The sequence below is a fragment of the Sminthopsis crassicaudata genome, chromosome 1 (genome assembly GCF_048593235.1).
Source record: "Sminthopsis crassicaudata isolate SCR6 chromosome 1, ASM4859323v1, whole genome shotgun sequence".
NCBI classification, from domain to species: Eukaryota; Metazoa; Chordata; class Mammalia; order Dasyuromorphia; family Dasyuridae; genus Sminthopsis; species Sminthopsis crassicaudata.
Genome location: NC_133617.1, coordinates 463,757,591 through 463,777,486, shown reverse-complemented (window position 1 = coordinate 463,777,486; position 19,896 = coordinate 463,757,591). Strand labels below are relative to the sequence as shown.

At 34.9% G+C, this 19,896-nt stretch overlaps 1 protein-coding gene across 2 annotated transcripts in view; it reads left to right on the top strand.

Moving 5' to 3' along the window:
* Positions 1-18,990, top strand: part of KIAA1958 (KIAA1958 ortholog) — a 234,019-nt gene extending 215,029 nt beyond the window's left edge. For both annotated transcript variants that reach the window (XM_074280865.1, XM_074280866.1), the window contains 2 exons: positions 946-1,118; positions 11,644-18,990. In XM_074280865.1, the coding sequence (XP_074136966.1) occupies positions 946-1,118; positions 11,644-12,447 (977 nt within the window). In that variant the 3' untranslated portion in view covers positions 12,448-18,990. The remainder of the gene's footprint in view (positions 1-945; positions 1,119-11,643) is intronic.
* Positions 18,991-19,896: the final 906 nt, after the last annotated feature.

Here is a 19,896-nt window from a genome sequence, read left to right as displayed (position 1 = left end):
TTAAAACAAAACATAAACTCAGTTTAGCAATTAAAGCATTTCACAATCTAATTCCAGATTTTGCATCCAGACATTTCACATCAGTCCCCTTCATAGCTTAGCCTTCTGACTACACTGGCTAACTTGTAATTTCTCCAAATTGAATTCCATCCCCTACCACTATATTAATACAGCCCTCCCCAGTGTCTGCACTGCACTGCCTCCTCACTACCATCTTGTAAAACCTTCAAAGATCAATTCAGCTTCAATCTCCTATATGAAGCTATTCCTGACCTTCTAATACATTTATGTATAAACGTTTACATGGATAGATTTCATATATTGTACATTTGTATGTAAAATATATAAAAATATATTCATATATTAATATGTGCTTATAATTTTATATGTTATATAGAAATAGTATGTATGTATATTTATAAATTTATATGTTTACATATATGTGTGTATGTATGTATATATTTACTATTCCCATATCCTAGCATGGTGAATTAAACAAAGTAGAGAGGTAACAAATGCTTTTTCTTTTACTACTGAAGACAACTAAAGAAATGCAACATTTTAACAACCTAGTTAAAGTCACATATATATTGTATGTTAATCAATATCTATAATTACTTGTACCAGTTCTCAGAATAGAGGGTGATACTTCTAATTTCATTTCTTTAATAGCTTTATTTTCTTTTTTCTAAGTAAAGGAATATGAAAGCTCATTTCATTAGTTAAAGTATATTGCAAAATGGCTTCATCACTGAGACAACCTCAAGATGACCTCAGAGGATCAAAGGATCTCATATTTTATTTTTCCAATTAGTATTTGTTTAATAGGATTTTCATGTTTTTGAGTGACTTTGCATTTCAAGATTCATGTAAGTCAAGTAAGACATTTTCCATGAAAGGGAATGATAAATTATTTTTAATTCCTTTTTGTTGTTTTTTTTATAGCATATTCTACTAAGCTCAACAAATTTCCTGTATTTAATTTTAATGATGAGTTGAAGGACTTCTGTATCAGTGCTGTGAGTCCAAACACAACAAAAGCTACACTCTATGCACTTAATGTATGGAGATATTGGTGTATGACAAAAGGACTTAAGGACTACATGGATATAACCAAGGTAAGGAGCTTGACAATTCAATGTGTTCATTTGACAAATAATTATTGAGCAGTTTTTATGTACAAAATACTTCACTGGGCACTTTGAGGGATTCATGCTATAGTTATGGTTATGGCTCTCTAAGAATTTATAATCTTATAAGGAAATAAAACATATGCATAATAATTACCATGAAAGATATTACATGATTAATGTGATGTTAATGGTATAGATTATTTTACAGAAATTCAGAAAAAGTGAGATCAGTTTTGACTGAGCCATTCAGGAAAGGCTTCATGAAAGATGTGAGATGATTTGGACTTCAAAGAGTAGGTAAGATTTCAATAGATAGAGACAGTTAGGTGGCAATCAAGACAGAAGGAATGGTGTAAGCAAAGTGATGGAAGTGAAAAAGAACATCTCATATTTGAGGACAGAGTTAATACTTTGATCAAAGAAGGAAATGTGTGTAAGTAGAACTGGGATATAAGGCTAGAAAGGTGAATTGGAACTATATTTTGAAGTCATAAACTCTGAATTATATGGGCAGTTAGGTGTACATTCTACAGTGGATAGAATACTGGGCTCATAAACAACTTTCTGAGTTCAAATCTGGCCTCAAACACTTATACTAGCTGTGTGACCCTAGACAGATCACTTAACCCTATTTACCTCAATTTTCTCACCTATAAAGATGAACTAGAGAAGGAAATGGCAAACCACTTCACTATCTTTACCAAAAAAAAATGTGATCACAAAGAGTTGAACACAACTAAACAATAACAATAACATAGCAACATAGTTTCTATAAATCATGAGAAGGTATTGTGGGGTTTTTTAGGATGTTGGGGAACATAGGGTTGAGAAGATAGTGTGATATAATGTAAAGGATGGAAGGAAGAATCTTCTGAAAATAGTGTGTAGGATAGATTGGAGGACCTAGCTCTTAGAAACAAGAAGAACCTTACATTAAGTTAGTATAGAAAGAATAAGAATAAGAAAGGACTTAAGACTAAGTGGTTGCTTTGGGAGTATAAAGAATTCAACAAAAAATGGAGTGATATCAAAGTAAGAATGAATTTGATTAATTTGATTTTGATTCATTTGATAACAGTTTTAGGGCATGTAAAAGGAGGAAGGAAATATAGATCATATTAAGGTTTCAAGCCAAGATGCTAAGGAAAATATCATTCATAGAACTAGAGAATCTCAAGGGGGAAAGAAGATAGAGAAGAATTTTTATGTCACAGTTATATGCACTTGTATTTGAGGTGATAATAACAAGCCCACAGAAAGATGGAAAAAAGTCAATCCCAGAATCCTTCTTTGGGAGGAAACTTGCTTAATCAAACACCTTTATTTTACAGATGAGGAAATTTTGATCCAGAGAGAATTGAATTGCTTGAGGTCATACATCTAATAAATATCAACCCCAGGATTCAGACCCAGGATCCTGATTCTATGATGCTCTCTCCATTTCACCATATTGTCTTCTCTTGAAAAAGGAAGAAACATGGATGAAAATGGTGTTAAAAATATAGGTAAAGAGATTCTCTTTGGAGTATATCTTTATCCTCTGAAACAGATAAAAAGAAAGGATGGATGAAGAGGAAGATAGATCTTAAAGTGAAGATGAGAGAAATAAAATCCTCAATTTTCCAATTTTCTCTATTAAAGTGGAAGATGAGTCCTCATCATAGTAGAGAGTAAGGGATAATAAATTTAGATTTGGAAAGGATCTTATAGGCCAGAGAATCCAAATCTCTCATTTTACAAAGGAAGAAACTGAAGCTTATGATGGCATTCACATGGCTCATAAATATCTGAGGTAGGATTTGAACTCAGATCTTCCTAACTGCAGTATTCTATCCATTGCCCCATCTAGCAGAGTAGGATTTAGGATTTGAGCGGTATAGGAAACTTTTCCCAGTAGTTATGAGAGTATGCTTTAGAATGAATGAGAAATGAATATAGAATTGTCAAACAGCCTGGAAGGCCAAGTTGAAATTAGTTAGCATTGAATTATAGTGGAATCAGGCCAGCTTCATTCCCTGATTCTTTCCCCTACTCTTCAGCAAGGGAACAAGGACAGAAAACAACAGTGAGGGTGACTAAGGGTGTTTTGGGCATTGACAGAGTGGAAAATTGAAGTGAGTAAGGGAACTTACCCATGACCAATTGTTTTCTAATGGACAATATTTGAATACATGGTTCCTATTCTAGCCATTGTAAGAATAAATTTATACACTAGATCATAACTCACCTCTAGGCTCTCAAAGTAGTTTTCTGTCCAGCCAAAATGAAAATTTCCATAGCAACTTTGATTGACACCTAGACAATACTACTGGATCATGCTAAAACAGTTTGGGTTGCCATGGTGAGGTTAATGTGTCATCTCTTAAAGCAACACTCATGGGGTTTCCCTTAATTGGAACCTAGCTGAAGGGATTCTGGGAGTCAGGAAAATTAGTAAATGCTGACTGTCTTTCCTCTCAGGACTCAGTCAAAATAATGGGTTATTACCCATCAAAGATAAAAACAGAGAATTTTTAAAAGTTTATTTGGTGGGTTAAATAGTTAGCAACAAATGATATTAATTTAAAGATATCAAATAAGTCCAATACATTTCCCTTTGAAAGATGTGGTGCATCATTTCTGCTGATTAATCTGTGGCATTCAATATATATGAAAAGGTATTCATTAGGACTTGTTTTCAACTCTAGTGACTTAAAACCATAAGAATGAATTAATTTTAAAAATGAAAAGAAAAACTTTTGTTTTGAAACGGTCAGAAGCCTGTTCCCAAACAACAGAAGGAAAACATCTCTGTATGTATCCTCTGCATATTCTTCCCTATCTCTGAAAAAGGAAAATAGTTTCAAAGTTGGAAGAAATATAGCATTGTGGTGGTCAAAATTATAATAGATTGAGGAAGGGAACAGCAAATGAAGACTTTAATCATTAAATTAGAGTGAAGCTAAATCTTAGCTAAAAAGAAGGTCATAATACCATTTTCCCAAGTAATCAATTCAACAAGAACTTATTAAGCACCCATGTGCTAGGCATTGTGCTAAGTGGTAAGAAGTTGGTAGAATGTGCCCTTATCCTTCTGTTCCCAAGCTATATAAGAAATTGTTTTCTAATAACTCACATAGAAGTATCTGCCCTTTCAAAAAAAAAAAAAGAACAGAATTTATGATGTTTAAAGAAAGTAATTCTGCCTTCCCCTAGCCTTTGCCATGATAAGAAAAGGCAGTAGCCGTTACTCACATGAGAAAATCAAAATGTTACCATAGAAAAAACCAAAAGACCTTTCACTGTCAATGTTACCCTTTCTTTTTGCTTCCCTCCAGTTCTCCATCTTCTAAATAAAGCAAGGAAACTTGCATTAAAGGAAAAATTTCTAAAGGGATTCAGATAAACAGAAAGTCAAAGCCCAACATATATGCAAATAATCTACTTCCCATGAAAGGTTAGATGCCATCAGAGAAAAATGTATAATAATAATAAAATAATAATAAAGTTAAATACACCTTGAACAATTTGTAAATGTCAGCAGAATCCCAGAGACAGCATGGTATAGTGGACAAAGAGCTGCCCTTGGAGGATCTGGGCTTAAGTATCACCTTTGATACATATTACAAATCATTCAATCTTTCAAATAGGTTTAAGAAGTCTAGGCAACTCTTAGTCACAGAGAAAGTACTAATTTACACTGATAAAAGGGCAGCTAGGTAGCTAATAGATAGAGTTCTGGGCCTAGAATAAGAAAGACTCATTTTCCTGAGTTTAGATCTGTCCTCAGAAACTTATTTTACTATGTGTCTCTGGGCAAGTCACTTAACTCTGTTTGCCTCAGTTTCCTTATCATAAAATGAGTTAGAGAAGGAAATGGCAAACCACACTCATATCTCTGCCAAGAAAACCCTAAATGAGTTCATGAAGAATTGGACGTGACTGAAATGATTGAACAAGCTTGATGCTTTCCTCATTCACGAGTTTCTATATTAGTGAATATATATATATATATATATATATATATATATATATACATATGTATATATCACTTCCTATATCACAGGACCAACCACATCCCTAAGAATCTTAGGTCTGGAATTGAACATTAGAATTCTCCAAACAAATTACCATTCTCACTTGTATTTCTGCTTACCATCAATTTGTGCCCCCCCCCCCCCATTTTCCCACATTCACTCAGCCTCCTACTTTACCTGGAAAATTGAGGTTTCCCACCAGTTCACTTCTTCCATACCTAATTACCACCATTGTCTTCTCTTTCCCTTTTCTCTAATCACAGAAGTGGCAAGATTTTGTCCTTACCTTTTCTGATTCCTTTGTAACTTTTTACATAGGTGATCATTACGTTCTACTTCCTCTTCCCTTGGTTTGACTTCATGTTTACCTGTTTCTCATTCTCCCATTCTAACTGGCACTTCTCTCCTTCACTAGCTTCTTATATGCTTCCTAACCTCTAAATACAAATGTTTCCTCCTAAGAGTCTGACCATAACATTCTTTTCATCTTTCCTTTGGCAATGTCATTTACCTCCAATCTCAGTTGCTACCTCCATACAGATGACTCCCAAATCTGTATCTACAGTCCTATGCTCTCTTCTAAACTCCTGATCTTCATCTTCAGTTCTAATACCATCTACCTCCATGTTTCACAAGCACATTAAACTCAACATGTCTAAAGTAAATTCTTGTTTTCCCTAGCCCTGTCCCTCTTTCTGACTTCATTATTTCAGCCAATGGTACCATCATTCACCATTTCCTGCTATGGAATTATCTTTGACTCATCCCATCTCTTGCTTCCCATATTCAATCAATTACCAAATCCTAAAGATTCCGGCTCCACAACAATCTCTAATAGCTTGTCTAATCCTTACTGTTCCAAAGGCCACTACTGTAGTACTGTACACTGTAGTACTGTAGTACTGACTCATTACCACTAACTTACCACTAACTTATTGTGATAACTCCTTAAGTATTCCCCTAACTGCAGTTTATCTTTCTTCCAATTCACCCTTCCTGCTACCCTCAAAATATTCTTTTTTCTTTATAAATCTACCTAAATTTGATTGGGCTGCTTTTCTGCTTAGAAATCCATTATCTACAGAAAGAAATTCAAGCTACTATGCCTTCAATGATGCAGCACAACACTATCTCTCTGGTCTTATCTAGGTAGCTAGGTGATGTAGTGGCTAAAGTCTTAGGCCCAGAGAAAGAAAGATTAGTTCAAGCCCTGCTTAAGACGTTTAGCAGCTGTGTGACCTTGGACAAGTCAGTTCTACCTGCCCTTGTTCTCCTCAACAGTATCTTTTAATAGTCAACAAAAAATGCCTGTAAAATGGGGCTAATAATAACATCTACCTCCCACTATAATGGTGAGGATCAGGGGAGAAAATATTGTTAAAGGGCTTAGCACAGTGCCTAGCATGTAGTTATGCTCTAAAAGCTCATTTTCTTCCTTCTGTCCCATTATTTTATTGTACAACCAAACTGTACAATTCTTTCAGTGACCACATATGCACTGTTTCCTTGTTGTTTTTCTCATGATTTTCTCTATATTTAAAACCTTCTTTCCCCTTTTTTAACCTGTTGAATTATTAACCATTTTTTAATTTTAAAAAAGTTGATATCTTTTTTCATATCATCTCTATTTCTCAATGTCCCTCCCTCATCCTTCCAGAGTTTTTATTCCCTTATAACAAAGGGAAGAGGGTTGGGGGAAGTAAGCAGGTGGGGAGGGAGAGGATAGAAAAGTAGAATAAACAGTTCAGCAAAACTAACACATTAAAAAAAAGTCTGATCTTATGTGCAATGTTCCACATTCCTAATTGCCCACCTCTGCAAAGAAAGAAACCTTCTAATATCTCTTCTTTGATCCTTATAATTTCACAGCATTTAATTTCAATAGTTTTATTGCAACTAATTTTTTTCTATTTACCTTTTTAATTATTCCTGTTTCTACATGATTCACTTTGTATCAGTTTGTGTAAATCTTCCTAGGTTTCTCTTTTGGAACCCAAATCAAATGTTGCCTTCCCACATCCAAAATCCCCTCTATCCCTGATTGTTATCACCCTTACCTTTTAAATATCTCTTTTTTCATTTTGTAATTCTCAATTCACTTAACTTATTGGGAAACAGTTCTAATTTAATCTAAGCCCTTAGACAGTTCCATTTTAGGAATTTGAATAAAATCAGAATCAGTTTATATGTATGTATATGTATATATATATATATATATATATATACAGATTTTTATTGTCTATTATTAGACTATAAAACATAGAAATGAGCAGGTAGATAAATATACTTGATAACATGAGATTTTAATATCCTTGCTCTCAGGTTTCAATTAAATAAATATTTATTATTGAGAGCCTGCTATGTGTACATAAAAAAAAGCCTTTTCAGAAATTTTTAACATGTGACATAGTGGATAGAATGTTGAACTTCAAGTTAGGAAAATCTGAATTCAAATTTGGCTTCAGACACAAGTTAGGGTTACCCTTGACAAACCCTATTTGCCTCAATTTCTCCAAGTATAAAATAAACTGGAGAAGGAAATGGCAAACTACTCCAATGTCTCTGCCAAGAAAACCCAAATAAGTCACCAAGAGTCAGATGAAAATGACTGGAAAAACTGCAGTAAAACTGCTAACAGTTTATTTACATAGAATCAAGATGCTGTATATCTAGAAGGGTCAATAGGCAATCATCTAACTCAATCATCTAACTGCATCATTTTTACATATAGGAAATTAAAACCCACACAAAGTTAAGTGATTTTCTGAATGCTACCCAGTTCCTTAATGACAGAATGAGAAGTAGAAGCTAATCCCTGACTCTCAGGACAGTGGGGTTTTTTTGTTTGTTTTTGTTTTTTCCAGAATCCCATACTGTTTCTCTACTATAGAAACTCTTTTTTTTTTTTTTTTTTTGGTTAGAACTCTAATTTCATGAGTGTACAGAGCTTTCCTGTTAGGAAATTCTCTATACCAATGTATATCAGGGCAGCTAGGTGGGGCAATGAGACTTATAGTCAAGATTCATCTTCCTGAGTTAAAATTTTGCTTCAGGTTTCCTGATTCCGGGTAGGTCCACTATTCACTATTCTAGACTACTTTTCTGATTTCTTAACATTAATAAAATGTAAAATAAAAAAATATATCAGATGTACAATCAATACTGCCCAATTTTCTATCTCTAATATTGACTCTGAGAGATGTTTTATGGGAGAATATTGTTGTGTTCCAAGATATCTACCTCAAAACATAGAATTATGCCTTCCAAGAACCCCTCTCTTTTCTTATCTATTACATATTTAATATCTACTCCTTCTGGAATCTCTTCACATTTTTCAATACATATCTATTCTTGGTCTATTTATTTTTGGCCTAATTTTTATCGTTTTATTAGTTGTTGAGTAAAATGATGCTATTAATGGAAGGAATCAAGCATTTTTAAAGCACCTATTTTGTGCCATGTATTAAAAAAGGTGTGTTTAGCACACTGAATATATCATTTCATCCTTGGAATAATCCTGGGAAGCTAGTGTTATTATTATCCTCATTGTACACTTCAGAATACTGAGGCAGAAGCTAAGTGACTTATTCAGGATCACACAGTTAATAAGAGCATGAGGTTTGATTTGAATTCAGATCTTCCTGACACCAGATGCAACAAACTACCATTTTAGAACTTCATAGCTCAAATGGAGTCTGGATGGAGAAGGGGAGGGAGAAACTAGTGCTAATGCTCTGAAAATTTTCCACTTACGCACATTTTTATGTCATCTATACCCTTCATGACATTGTAAACTTCTATCAAATTGCCTCTCAGCCTTGAATTCTCTAGACCAAAGCATCTCCCTGTGTTTTCGTCTGTCTTCATAGACTGGCTCCTCTATCCACTTTATCATTTTAATTGTAAGGTAGCCAAGTGCCTCAACCATGATGTGAAATCAATGCTTTGAATTGCTCCCAGAAGGAAACTGGTTTCATGCATCATTTCTATAACACATTGAAGACCTTGATAACCTCAAGGAATGATAACTGACCAAAACTTACTTCGAGAAAATTAAGGAGGCAGTCAGTCTGGGCCAGAGAATTGATTTTTATTTGCAAAGTGATCTGAAAATTATTTATAGCCAAAAACTGTTGACTTTGCAGAAGAATTATATTCACCACTGTATTTTTCTCAGTGAATTATAATTTTTTTAATGCAATGGTGATTATATGAGAGAAAAAGTTTCTGGAGTTTAAATCAACTTAGTCTCTTTCCCCACCCATATTTCATCTCAAGTCATTCAATTAATAAAATGTACAAAAATATATACTGAGTCATTACTATATATAAAATGTTCTATTAGAGATGATGAGGGAATATGAATAAGATATGATTTCTGTCTTCAAGGAGTGTGAAATATATTGGTGAAGATAAAGCAAATGCCAAAGGCAACATTGCATAGTAAATAAAAAGGGAGGTTCAATAAAGTCAAGAAAATTTTCAGGTCCTGCCTTTGGCATGCGCTGACTATGTGATCCTAACAGCCTTTCAGTCACTTAAAGTTTGTAAACTAAGTTCCCTATATCAATGAAATATTCCTTTCCCCTCCCCACTTCAAAAAAAAAAGTAGTAGCATGAATCTTTTGGGTAAAACATGCAGAGAGAAATCTTTGCATTGGAGTGATCAGAGAAGATATTATGGAAGAAGTGGCATTTTTTAAATTAATCTCCCTGATTTTGTCACCTCTAACTAATAGGACTAGTACATACTAGTCCCATTTTCTACAATTATTAAAGCTAATGGCTTTATTAAGGCATAACTGCCTTTGATAGATTGAGATTTTCAGCAAGAGAAGAAAAATCTAATGAATCCATAGTTGGCAGTAAATTAATTATGCATATCTGCTGAATCTCTTTCAGGTCTTCTGTTTTTCAAGAAGTTTGTATCATAAGTATATACATGCACATACAGATACATATATACACACAATCCCCATACCTCCCTGTCTTACCTTACAGACCAGTCTCCCAGGCAAAATAGAAGTAACTTGGAAACTCTACCAGTGTTCACAAGATCTGGTTGTAAGCTCTATAACATAAAAGCTATGAAAAAAAAAAAAAAGAAAGGAAGAAGAGGGTGATGGAAGGAAGGAAGGAAGAAAGGAAGGAAGGAAGGAAGGAAGGAAGGAAGGAAGGAAGGAAGGAAGGAAGGAAGGAAGGAAGGAAGGAAGGAAGGAAGGAAGGAAGGAAGGAAGGAAGGAAGGGAGGGAGGGAGGGAGGGAGGGAGGGAGGGAGGGAAGAAAGAAAGAAAGATAGAAAGAAAGAAAGAAAGAAAGAAAGAAAGAAAGAAAGAAAGAAAGAAAGAAAGAAAGAAAGAAAGAAAGAAAGAAAGAAAGAAAGAAAGAAAGAAAGAAAGAAAGAAAGAAAGAAAGAAAGAAAGAAAGAAGAAAGAGAGAGAGAGAGAAAGAGAGAAAGAAAGAGAGAAAGAAAGAGAGAAAGAGAGAGAGAAAGAGAGAGAGAGAAGAGAGAGAGAGAGAAAGAGAGAGAGAAAGAAAGAAAGAGAGAAAGAAAAATAAGGAAAGAGGGAGGAGAGAAGGAAAGAGGGAGGAAGGAAGAAAAGAGGAAGGAACTCTTAACTCGGGATCTATAAAGGAGAGTAATTATAATTTTATATATAATTTTCTATATTTTATTTTTGTGCATACAGCTTTCTCCCAAGGAGTCCATGAAATTTACCAGATTGTTGAATGGGTCCATAAAACAAAATGTAAAAATTCTTATTCTAGGTATCTCCTCACCTCCCTTATAAAATGTTTCAAAATCTAGAGAACGCAGAGGTAGAAGCAGAATAAACTGTACATTTTCTTTGCATCTTATTTGCAAATAGCCTCATTTTCTGGGGGAAAACAAGTCTGTTTAATTCCTTTAAATTTTACTAAACCCACTGGAACATGGCCCCTCAATTTCACTCTCATTTCCTAGGGATTAAATTGAGAGTGAGTGAGGTGACAGCCTCTAGGAAAAGTTTCTAAATTTCTTCTAACTCCTGCTGATACACAGGCATTTTTTTATGTTTAAACAACAAAAGTCCCTTCCGAAAGACCCTAAAGGAGCAAGTTTTTATGCAACATGAATTTTATACAACATAAATTACCCAGGCCATCCTTATTGCTGCTGGATTGTCAGTATGCATTCACTCCATTCCCACTCCAATAAGCCAGCTAACAGTGAGCTTGGTATTTTCCATCCTTGAAGTCAGAAATCTCCTGTATCTGTCCTGTAGAGACAAGGTTCGAGGTAGAGAGTGAGTGTTTAGTCTAAATAAGAGCTACTTCTTGAAAGATAGAAGGAATATCATTTGATCTGAACAAGAAAGAGGCAAGGCTGGGTAAGGGACAAGAGAATCACCTCTATCTCAGGGTTTTAAAAATATCTCTAGTGGATTAGGATTGTGGGAAGGGCTGGATTTTTATGTATACCCCTAAATAACCTTGGTATTTGTCTTATTTGAGATTCCTGCTGTGAAACTGAATGAGCTCCTTGAGGATTTTTATATGACTGTGAAGAAAACAGATGGCTCGGACTTTCTAGCCACATCCCTCCATGCTATCCGCCGTGGCCTGGATCGCATCTTGAAGAATGCTGGTGTTGGCTTCTCAATCACCAGTAACACCTTCAGCTCTTCCACCAAGAAGCTCAAGGAGAAGCTACGGGTGTTAAGCAAAGCAGGGATGTCAGGAGCCCGCTCCCGAAATATTGTTTACTTTTCCCTCTCCGATGAGGAGGAAATGTGGCGGACTGGGTGCCTTGGGGATGATAGTCCCATTGCTCTCCTGTCTACTGTGGTCAAATACAACAGCCAGTATCTGAACATGCGGACCTTGCAGGAACACGCAGACCTGATGTATGGTGATATTGAGCTGCTCAAAGACTCTCAAAACCGGCCCTTTTTCGCACGGACAGATAGTGTGAAACGAGAGAATCGGGTCAATGCCACCAAAGTGTGCTATGGACAGATCTACCATGAACATTCCAAAGGCCACAAACTGTGTCCCTATTGCCTCCTCTATAAGTATATGTACATTCATCGGCCACCAACCCAGATGGAAGCCAAGTCCCCTTTCTACCTGACAGCTCGGAAAGAGATCAGTGGTATGGGAAATGTGTGGTATGAGGAACAAAGGATGGGACTCCGGTCTCTCAGGGGGGTTGTCCCAAAATTGGCCAAAAAAGTCAAGCTTGAAAACTGTGAGAATTTTACTTTTGTCTCATTCACACAGGCATGCAGGAAGTTTGGTTCACTGAATTGCTATTAATGAGCCTTTCCCCTTTCCACAAGCCACTGTCTTGCCATCACTTCTGTGGGCATGTAGTATAATGAATTGAGTTCTGGACATGGATTTGGAGAGACCAAGATTCAAATTGTGCTTCTGAAAATTATTACTGCGTGATCTTGGACATCTTTGTACCTCAATTTTCTCATGTGTTGAATGAGGGAAATGATAGCACCAGCCTCACAGGGTTATTGTGAAGACCAAATAAGATAACATACATGAAGTTCTTAACCTTAAAGTGCTATACAAATATCAGCCATTATTATTATTATTAAAAAAGAAAGGTTAGAGTTGGAAGGATAAAAGAAGGTGACAGGGCATCTACACAAGTCAAGGTCAGGACTGATTCAAGGTATTGAGGGAGATGAATATATCTCAAAATCAGGCTTAATGACAATCAGTATAGCCTGCTATTCTGATTTTTTTTTGCATTTTTAAATATCATAGCAGCTGCTATTGAAGTGAGGATATCCTATCCAAACATATGTAAGGGTATATCATGTTATTAAAACAATGTATATTGTTTCACATGCAAGAATTTTATAATAGTGAGGGAATCAATTTATATAGTGCCTTTTTGCACAGCTTTTTTCCTCAAATGAAACTCATTAAGTAATAATTTTTTTAAAAAAATCCCAGTAGCCCAGTAGCTTTCTGATGTTATAAAGAGAGTACATTGCTTGCAAATTACACATACAAGAAAGAAATGGAAACCGAGAGAAGCAGATGCATTAAATGGTTCCCAGAGAAAAATTGTACTTGACACTCCTTTATATTTTGTTGATGGATAACCTCATTCTGCAGAGCAAGCAGCAATGCCTGATAGGAGGAAGGTCCTGAGGCTCTGCTGAGCCCCTGGTATGACTATAGGACCCTGCCCCCACTGCTCTCCATTGGAGCAGGGGCCTTCTCTCCATTGTCAGCAGAGACACTTTTATGACAAAAGATTAATGTACAAAAAGGGCTCTTCTGAGAACAATATTTCCTATGGAACATATGATCTTTGCTCTCATGAATTCTCCCCATGATAGCAGCTTGAAGTAAGGGATCTGTGATCAAAGTCTGAGAGCTTGAGAAGGAGAAGTATTTATTTCATTCTTAGTATCACATGGAGGTTAGTTCCATGAGACCTCATCTCAGAGTGGTCATTAATGCCAGATGTCATAAAGATGGCTGTTTTTCTATGTGTTGTAATTCACACTGGATCCAAAACAAAATCCTAAACCCTGGAGAAACAAACTCCCAAGCAGTACTGAATAAAGTTCTTCATTTGTAAAAGTCAGGCTTGTCAAAAAAAAAAGTTTATTTCATCCTTCCAGGCTTGTACCCATGTTTGTGATATAGGAATTTTGATGTTTTTTCCTTCTTCAAGCATGCCAGGCAAAAACAGAGGCAGAAATTAGGAGATTAGTATTGTGACAGCTTATTCTTAGCATTTGAATTTGCATCACATGAATAGAAATCAAGCTGATCACAGTCTAATATAAACACACAGAAGTTTCTAACTCTTAATTCTGGTTTGAGGCCAGCAATTTATTGAATGGAAGTATATTGAGGTTTGAGTCATAATTTCTCAAATGATTTTTTTTTATATTGGAGGTAGACCACTACATCCTTATGTGATTAAATTACTATACAACTCTTTGTAGCCTCAAATACAATTTCCAAAAGCTATTTACTACTTAGAACTTCAAAATTTATTTTCAATTATATGTAGGTTTTTTTTTAATTATCTCATTTAGACATGTATCACATCTCTACTTGAAAGAGTTATTCACTGGACTTCTTGCCTTGTCGAGAAAAAGATAACAGGTAGCACTGTCAATGCTCCCACAAAGGTTGAATATTAATTTCCCCTTTCAATTCCTTTTAGAATAATATATTGAGTTTACTAGCTTCACTTTCTAGAATGTAGATAGACTTTTGTATTTTTCCCATGCTTTTATCAATATGTACTTTAATATTTTAAAAAGATTTTGGATTTCATCAGTCTGGGGCATGCCTTTGATTGTCACTGAACAAAATCCCCTCCATACTTACAGGTTGATACTTTATGAGTTTCTATGGCAAAAAAAAAAGGAAGGAAGGAAGAAAGGAAAGAAGGAAGGAAGGAGAGAAGGAGGGAAGAAAGGAAAAGAGGAAGGAAAGAGAAAAGAGGAAGGGAGGGAGGGAGAAAGGAAGAAAAGAGGGAGAAGGGGAGGGAAGGGAAAAAGTAAATGGAAAAAAGAAAGAAACTGATAGCCAACCTTCTGATAAAGAAAGTTCTCAAATTTAGCTAGGCTGATATTCTTTCACTGGACTCTTATTTGAAGTTTATTTTACTCAGTAGAACTAGGATTTGCCCTCCACCAACATCATCTGTAAAAACTCTGAATCACAGAATATGACCTTACTAGAGTATCTAATTTGTAATACATAGATTTACATCTAGATGGTAAGTGCTCTTCAATACTCAACATGTAACTGAGTACTAGACACTATACTAAAGTATACCTTAGTGTACATTTTTAGATTTAGATTCATAAGAGAAAACCTTTCCTTTTGCTTCTTATTTCTACTTTCTTTTTAACTTGTGAAATAATAGAAGATATTTTGTTTTAGAGAAAAATTAGATTTATTTTTTCCCTAGTAATCCTAAACTGGACAAATTTACATCTTGTTGAATTGTGAAGCACACCCAGAGTTTAGTAGTCTATATGCTATCTTACAATAATAGGGCCTCCTTAACTTGGAAAGTGTAAACATTAGAGAGTTCTTCTTTATTCTTCTAAAGGCATGATTTTCACCAAAAAGCACCAGAATCTTTTCTAATGCTATCTCATTTACACATCTCAAGGAACAACTCTGACATTCCTAGTTTTTTCATAGCTTTTGCTAATCATCTTTATGTTCATTACTGATCTCATTGCACTATTGGCTTGATTGATCACATCATAAAGTTCTTTCCCTACATGGATTTTTCCACTCCTAAACTTCTCAATAAATTGCCATGTTGGCTCTGAGATGGACTGCAATATCTCACTGAGCAATATATATTATTAAGGATCTTTTCATATCAAAAGTATTACTATATGTTTCAATTCATGACTTTTCCAAATTACATTCTATTTAATTCAATAGTTATACAAAACTACTGTACAGAACACTATTTAAATAAGACATAGTTCCTTTCCCCATGAAATTTATATACTGGTAGGGAAATATAACATATTCAGAGACATACAAATCTGCAATGAAATCAGCCCTCTTACATTGGGCTTTCATTTTACTAACTTCTTTCTCAGAATCTAATCTACCTCAAAATATGTGAACAGCAAAGATGGTAGAATTTTAACTGATTTAATTTAAAGAATGTACTCATTCAGGTAAAAACAGGGGGGAAGGTTCCAGAATTGGTAGGTAAAGTTGGAAGGAGAGATATTACTAAAGGAAAAGTTCTTTAGTCATCTTGACTGCGTTGGATGATTAACTCTGGTGATTTTGGATTTTAACTATCAATTAGTCTGTCCTGACAAAAAAGTGGTATTTGTTCTGAAAGACCTTGAAGTTCTTGAGCTTAACTGTGTCCCTACTAACTGAGTTTTATTTATAACAATCATGAATGATTTCCCTTGAAAAACAGTCAGCTTGGCTTAGTGGATAGAGTGGATAGTGCCCTAGCTTTGGAATCAGGAGAATTTGAGTTTACTTTAACTTCTACCAATTCTAGCTGTGATGATCATGGTTACTTTAATGACCTCTCAGTGTCTGAGACATTACTCTAAAATGATAATCTGCTAAGAAACTGCTAATCTGCATTAACTCAGGGAATTTGCATCATATTTTTAGAGCTGAAGGAAACCCGAGAGGTCAACAAGACTAATTCCTTCATTTTACAGTTGAGAAAACTGAGGCCCAAAGAAGTTTAAAGTATGTACCCAAGATTTCATAGCCTTTTAGCATCAGACTCTGAGACTTTCTGACTTCTAGTTCAGTGCTCTATCCACTATGCCACATGACCTCTTATTAGAGAAAGATGATGGTTATTACATCCTACAACTTTTTAAAAGAGGGAGGACAAGGAGATGGCCTGGTCTCTGAGCTTCATTATATCTCTAGAAACCTTAATTTTAGTTTTCTCTCACTGTTAGAATGACACTGGTTCTATTGTTGCTTTTTAATGGTAACAAGCATTCAGAGTTGACTCTAGATTGTTGAAATAGTGCCTGGGGCATCATGCCAGGTTGGCATAAGCACTGCATATTTCAGAACTGAAAAATTCTTTGACTATGGCCAGTTGTCTTGGTACTTCCTTCACTAATTCTCCACACATGATTCTCAAGGAATAAAATCAAAGAAGACATCAAAGTAAGACCTGTTTATCTCTTCTTCTGGCTCTTTAATTTACAATTCAAGTTAGGTCCTAGAACTATGAAAGCCAGTTAATCCAAATTGTAGTCAGATAAAGAATGATTGAGATATTTCACATTCATAATATATACATCTACATAAGCATATATGTACATTATATATGTGTGTGAATATATGTCTTAAATGACAAGAGTATTATGATTTGGGATGCTTGTTGTTACAGGCATACATTAAATTGGAAAAAAAGAGAAAGAAAAGCCATTTGTTTGTTCAGTCAACATTCTTAATTGAAGTTATTTGTTGCACTTCCCTGTCTAAATCAATCATCTTTATTATAACCTAAGGGTTATAGTCTCATTTTGATACACACGGTTTCCATTACCGTTAATGGCAGTTATGTGAATAAATACCCTCTTACTGAGATGAGAATATGCTCCTAAGTGCTTTATGGTAAATGTAACTGGTTTTATTAGTTTATTTTGTGCTTTAAATATTTAACTTGGCTACCAGGATTTGTACTTTATAGAAGCAGTGTGCTGCTCTAAAAGGGATCATTGTGCATCTTTAAGATAAAAGGGCTCCATTTCTCTTAAAAGTTCAATACTTTGATCAATTGATGAGCTCATCAATGTGAGTATACTCCTTCCAAGAAGGAAGAAAGGAAGGGAGAAAGGGGAAAAAAGTATTGATTAAGAACCAACTATGTACTAGACACTGTGTTAAGTCTTTACAAATATTATTTCATTTGATCCTCAAAAGAACTCTGGGATGTAAGTGGTGTTAATTTCAAAACTGAGGAGACAGTTTTGGGTTAAGTGACTTGCTCAAGATCACACCACTAAAAAGTGTCTGAGACCAGATATAAACTCAGGTATTTTTTACTTCAGGCCCAGCTCTCTGTTCACTACACCAACTGTTTATCTCTACTAGTGATCGCAGATCTTTTCTTTTCACAGATCACAATCTTTTCATGTATTCTCTATTCCACGTAACTTTTGTCCTTCTCTTCCCATAAATAGACCACAGAAGATCTACATCCAACATCTTGGGGCTTTCTTCTACTCTCTTGACCTTATATGGCTATTAATAGAGCACAAAATCTATTTACTATCCCTTACTTTAAAGACATAACCTCTTCATCTCCTTTTATAGTACCACATCTCTTTATTAAAATCTCTTAAACTATTCTTTGGTAAACATGCTGCAACTTATTTACACATCTCCATTTCCCTTTGGGTAAACAATCACCTAGATTCTTTAAAGACTGTACTCTTTCATGTTTTGCAACCATTCATTCATATAGCATTACCAGGAGGATATTGATGTTGGAAAAAGTCTGGCTTTTTTTCCTCAGGAGGAAGCTTGGTTAGAACCATTAAAAGCACGATGAAAATTTCCCAAGATGATCCAGCCCAATTTTCTCTGCTTCTTCAATTTTGGACCCAGCAGTGTCTGTTTATCCAACATATTTATTTTGATGGATCAGTTGTATGAGCTATTCATTCAATTTCATATGATAGGCATCCTTTGTCCATTTGGTTCTTCCAAGGGTGCAAAGTTTGAGTAAATTCTTTTGAATGGTTATTGATCTTTTTTACAAAACTGCAGTGCCAAGAGAATCAATCAATATGATGTAATTTATAAACAGGACCATGTAGAGGACCATCAACTATCTATAGGAAATCCTTCAACTTGGACTCTGAACTGAATACCCTTGATGTAAATTTCTTTCCTGAGCATATGTTTCCCAGTTTTATGCCTTGCTTATGTTGATGTTAATGTTTATGTTATGATGTAACCAATTGATCTGTGTCCCTTTGAAAGGGAACATTAGATCACATTAGTAATGTTATTTATATATGGATGAGACTACTTATTAGAAGAAAACCTTTATAGAGGTATTTTGCTAGTCTAAATATGGTGCTTTTCTATAGCCAACAAACAATGGTCACAGTGAGATCATTTTTTAAACTCCTCACATTTCAGAGAACTATGAGCCATCAAAGATTTGATTTGCTATAGAATATCATTTGCAAAGTGCCTCCTTTTTCATAACTTCAACAAGGCTAACTTGGATACATGTGTGCTCAAAAAGATTTAATAGCAATGGGAAAGTATATGGATTGAGAGTTGTTGGGATTTTCTCGATTCCTTTTAGGGGAAAAAAAAAAGGAATCAGATCTTTTCCCCCCCCCCAAAGCTTTGGCAGTTGTCTCTTTAAGATATCTTGATAATAAATTTCTCAGTTTCCTCAAAATTATGATCCTGCCTGCACAGACCTCCCATTTTTGCTTTCTTTAGTTCCATTTCCATTCGTAAATGTGGCACATTGGGAATGATGATAATAGTGTATATCTTTGATGAAGAAAACTATTAACAGATCTTTTTCCTTTTTGCCCCTGTCCTTCTTCCAGTTTCATTCTTAAGTGCCAGTAGTAGGGGGAGGAATCTAGTCAAGATTTCAATTAAATTTATTTTCTCCCTCAACTACTTAGCTCTCTCTTTTATGAAGGAATAATTGACCCTATGAATTTCATCTTTCTCCCCTAAAGGGATTTTATTGAAATGTTTTTAAAATCATTAAAAAACTTTTTTATTCTAAACAACACTAAATAAAGTGAGTATTTATACATACAAAGTCGAAAAATAAAATCCTTATATCAGATACATGTAGCCAAACAAAGCAAATTTCCACATTGGCTATGTCCAAAAAAAAAAAAAAAAAAAAAAAAAAAAAAGTATGTCTCATTCTGTGTACTTTGAAGTCCATCACTTCTCTCTCAGGAAGTGGGTGGTTTGTTTCCTCATTAGTCTTTTGGGATGAAGATTATTCTTTGGATTTATCAGAGCTTAAATAAGTTTCTAAAATTAATTTTCTTTACAGTGTTGCTATTGTGTACACTTTCTCCTAGTTCTACTCATTTTACTCTGTGTTGATTTATACAAGTCTTCCTAGATTTATCTGAAATTATCTTTTTCATCATTTCTCATGGCTCAATAATAGTCCATTATGTATGTATACCATAATTTGTTTAGCCATACCCCAAATGATAGGATCCCCTTTGCTTCCAATTTGCCACT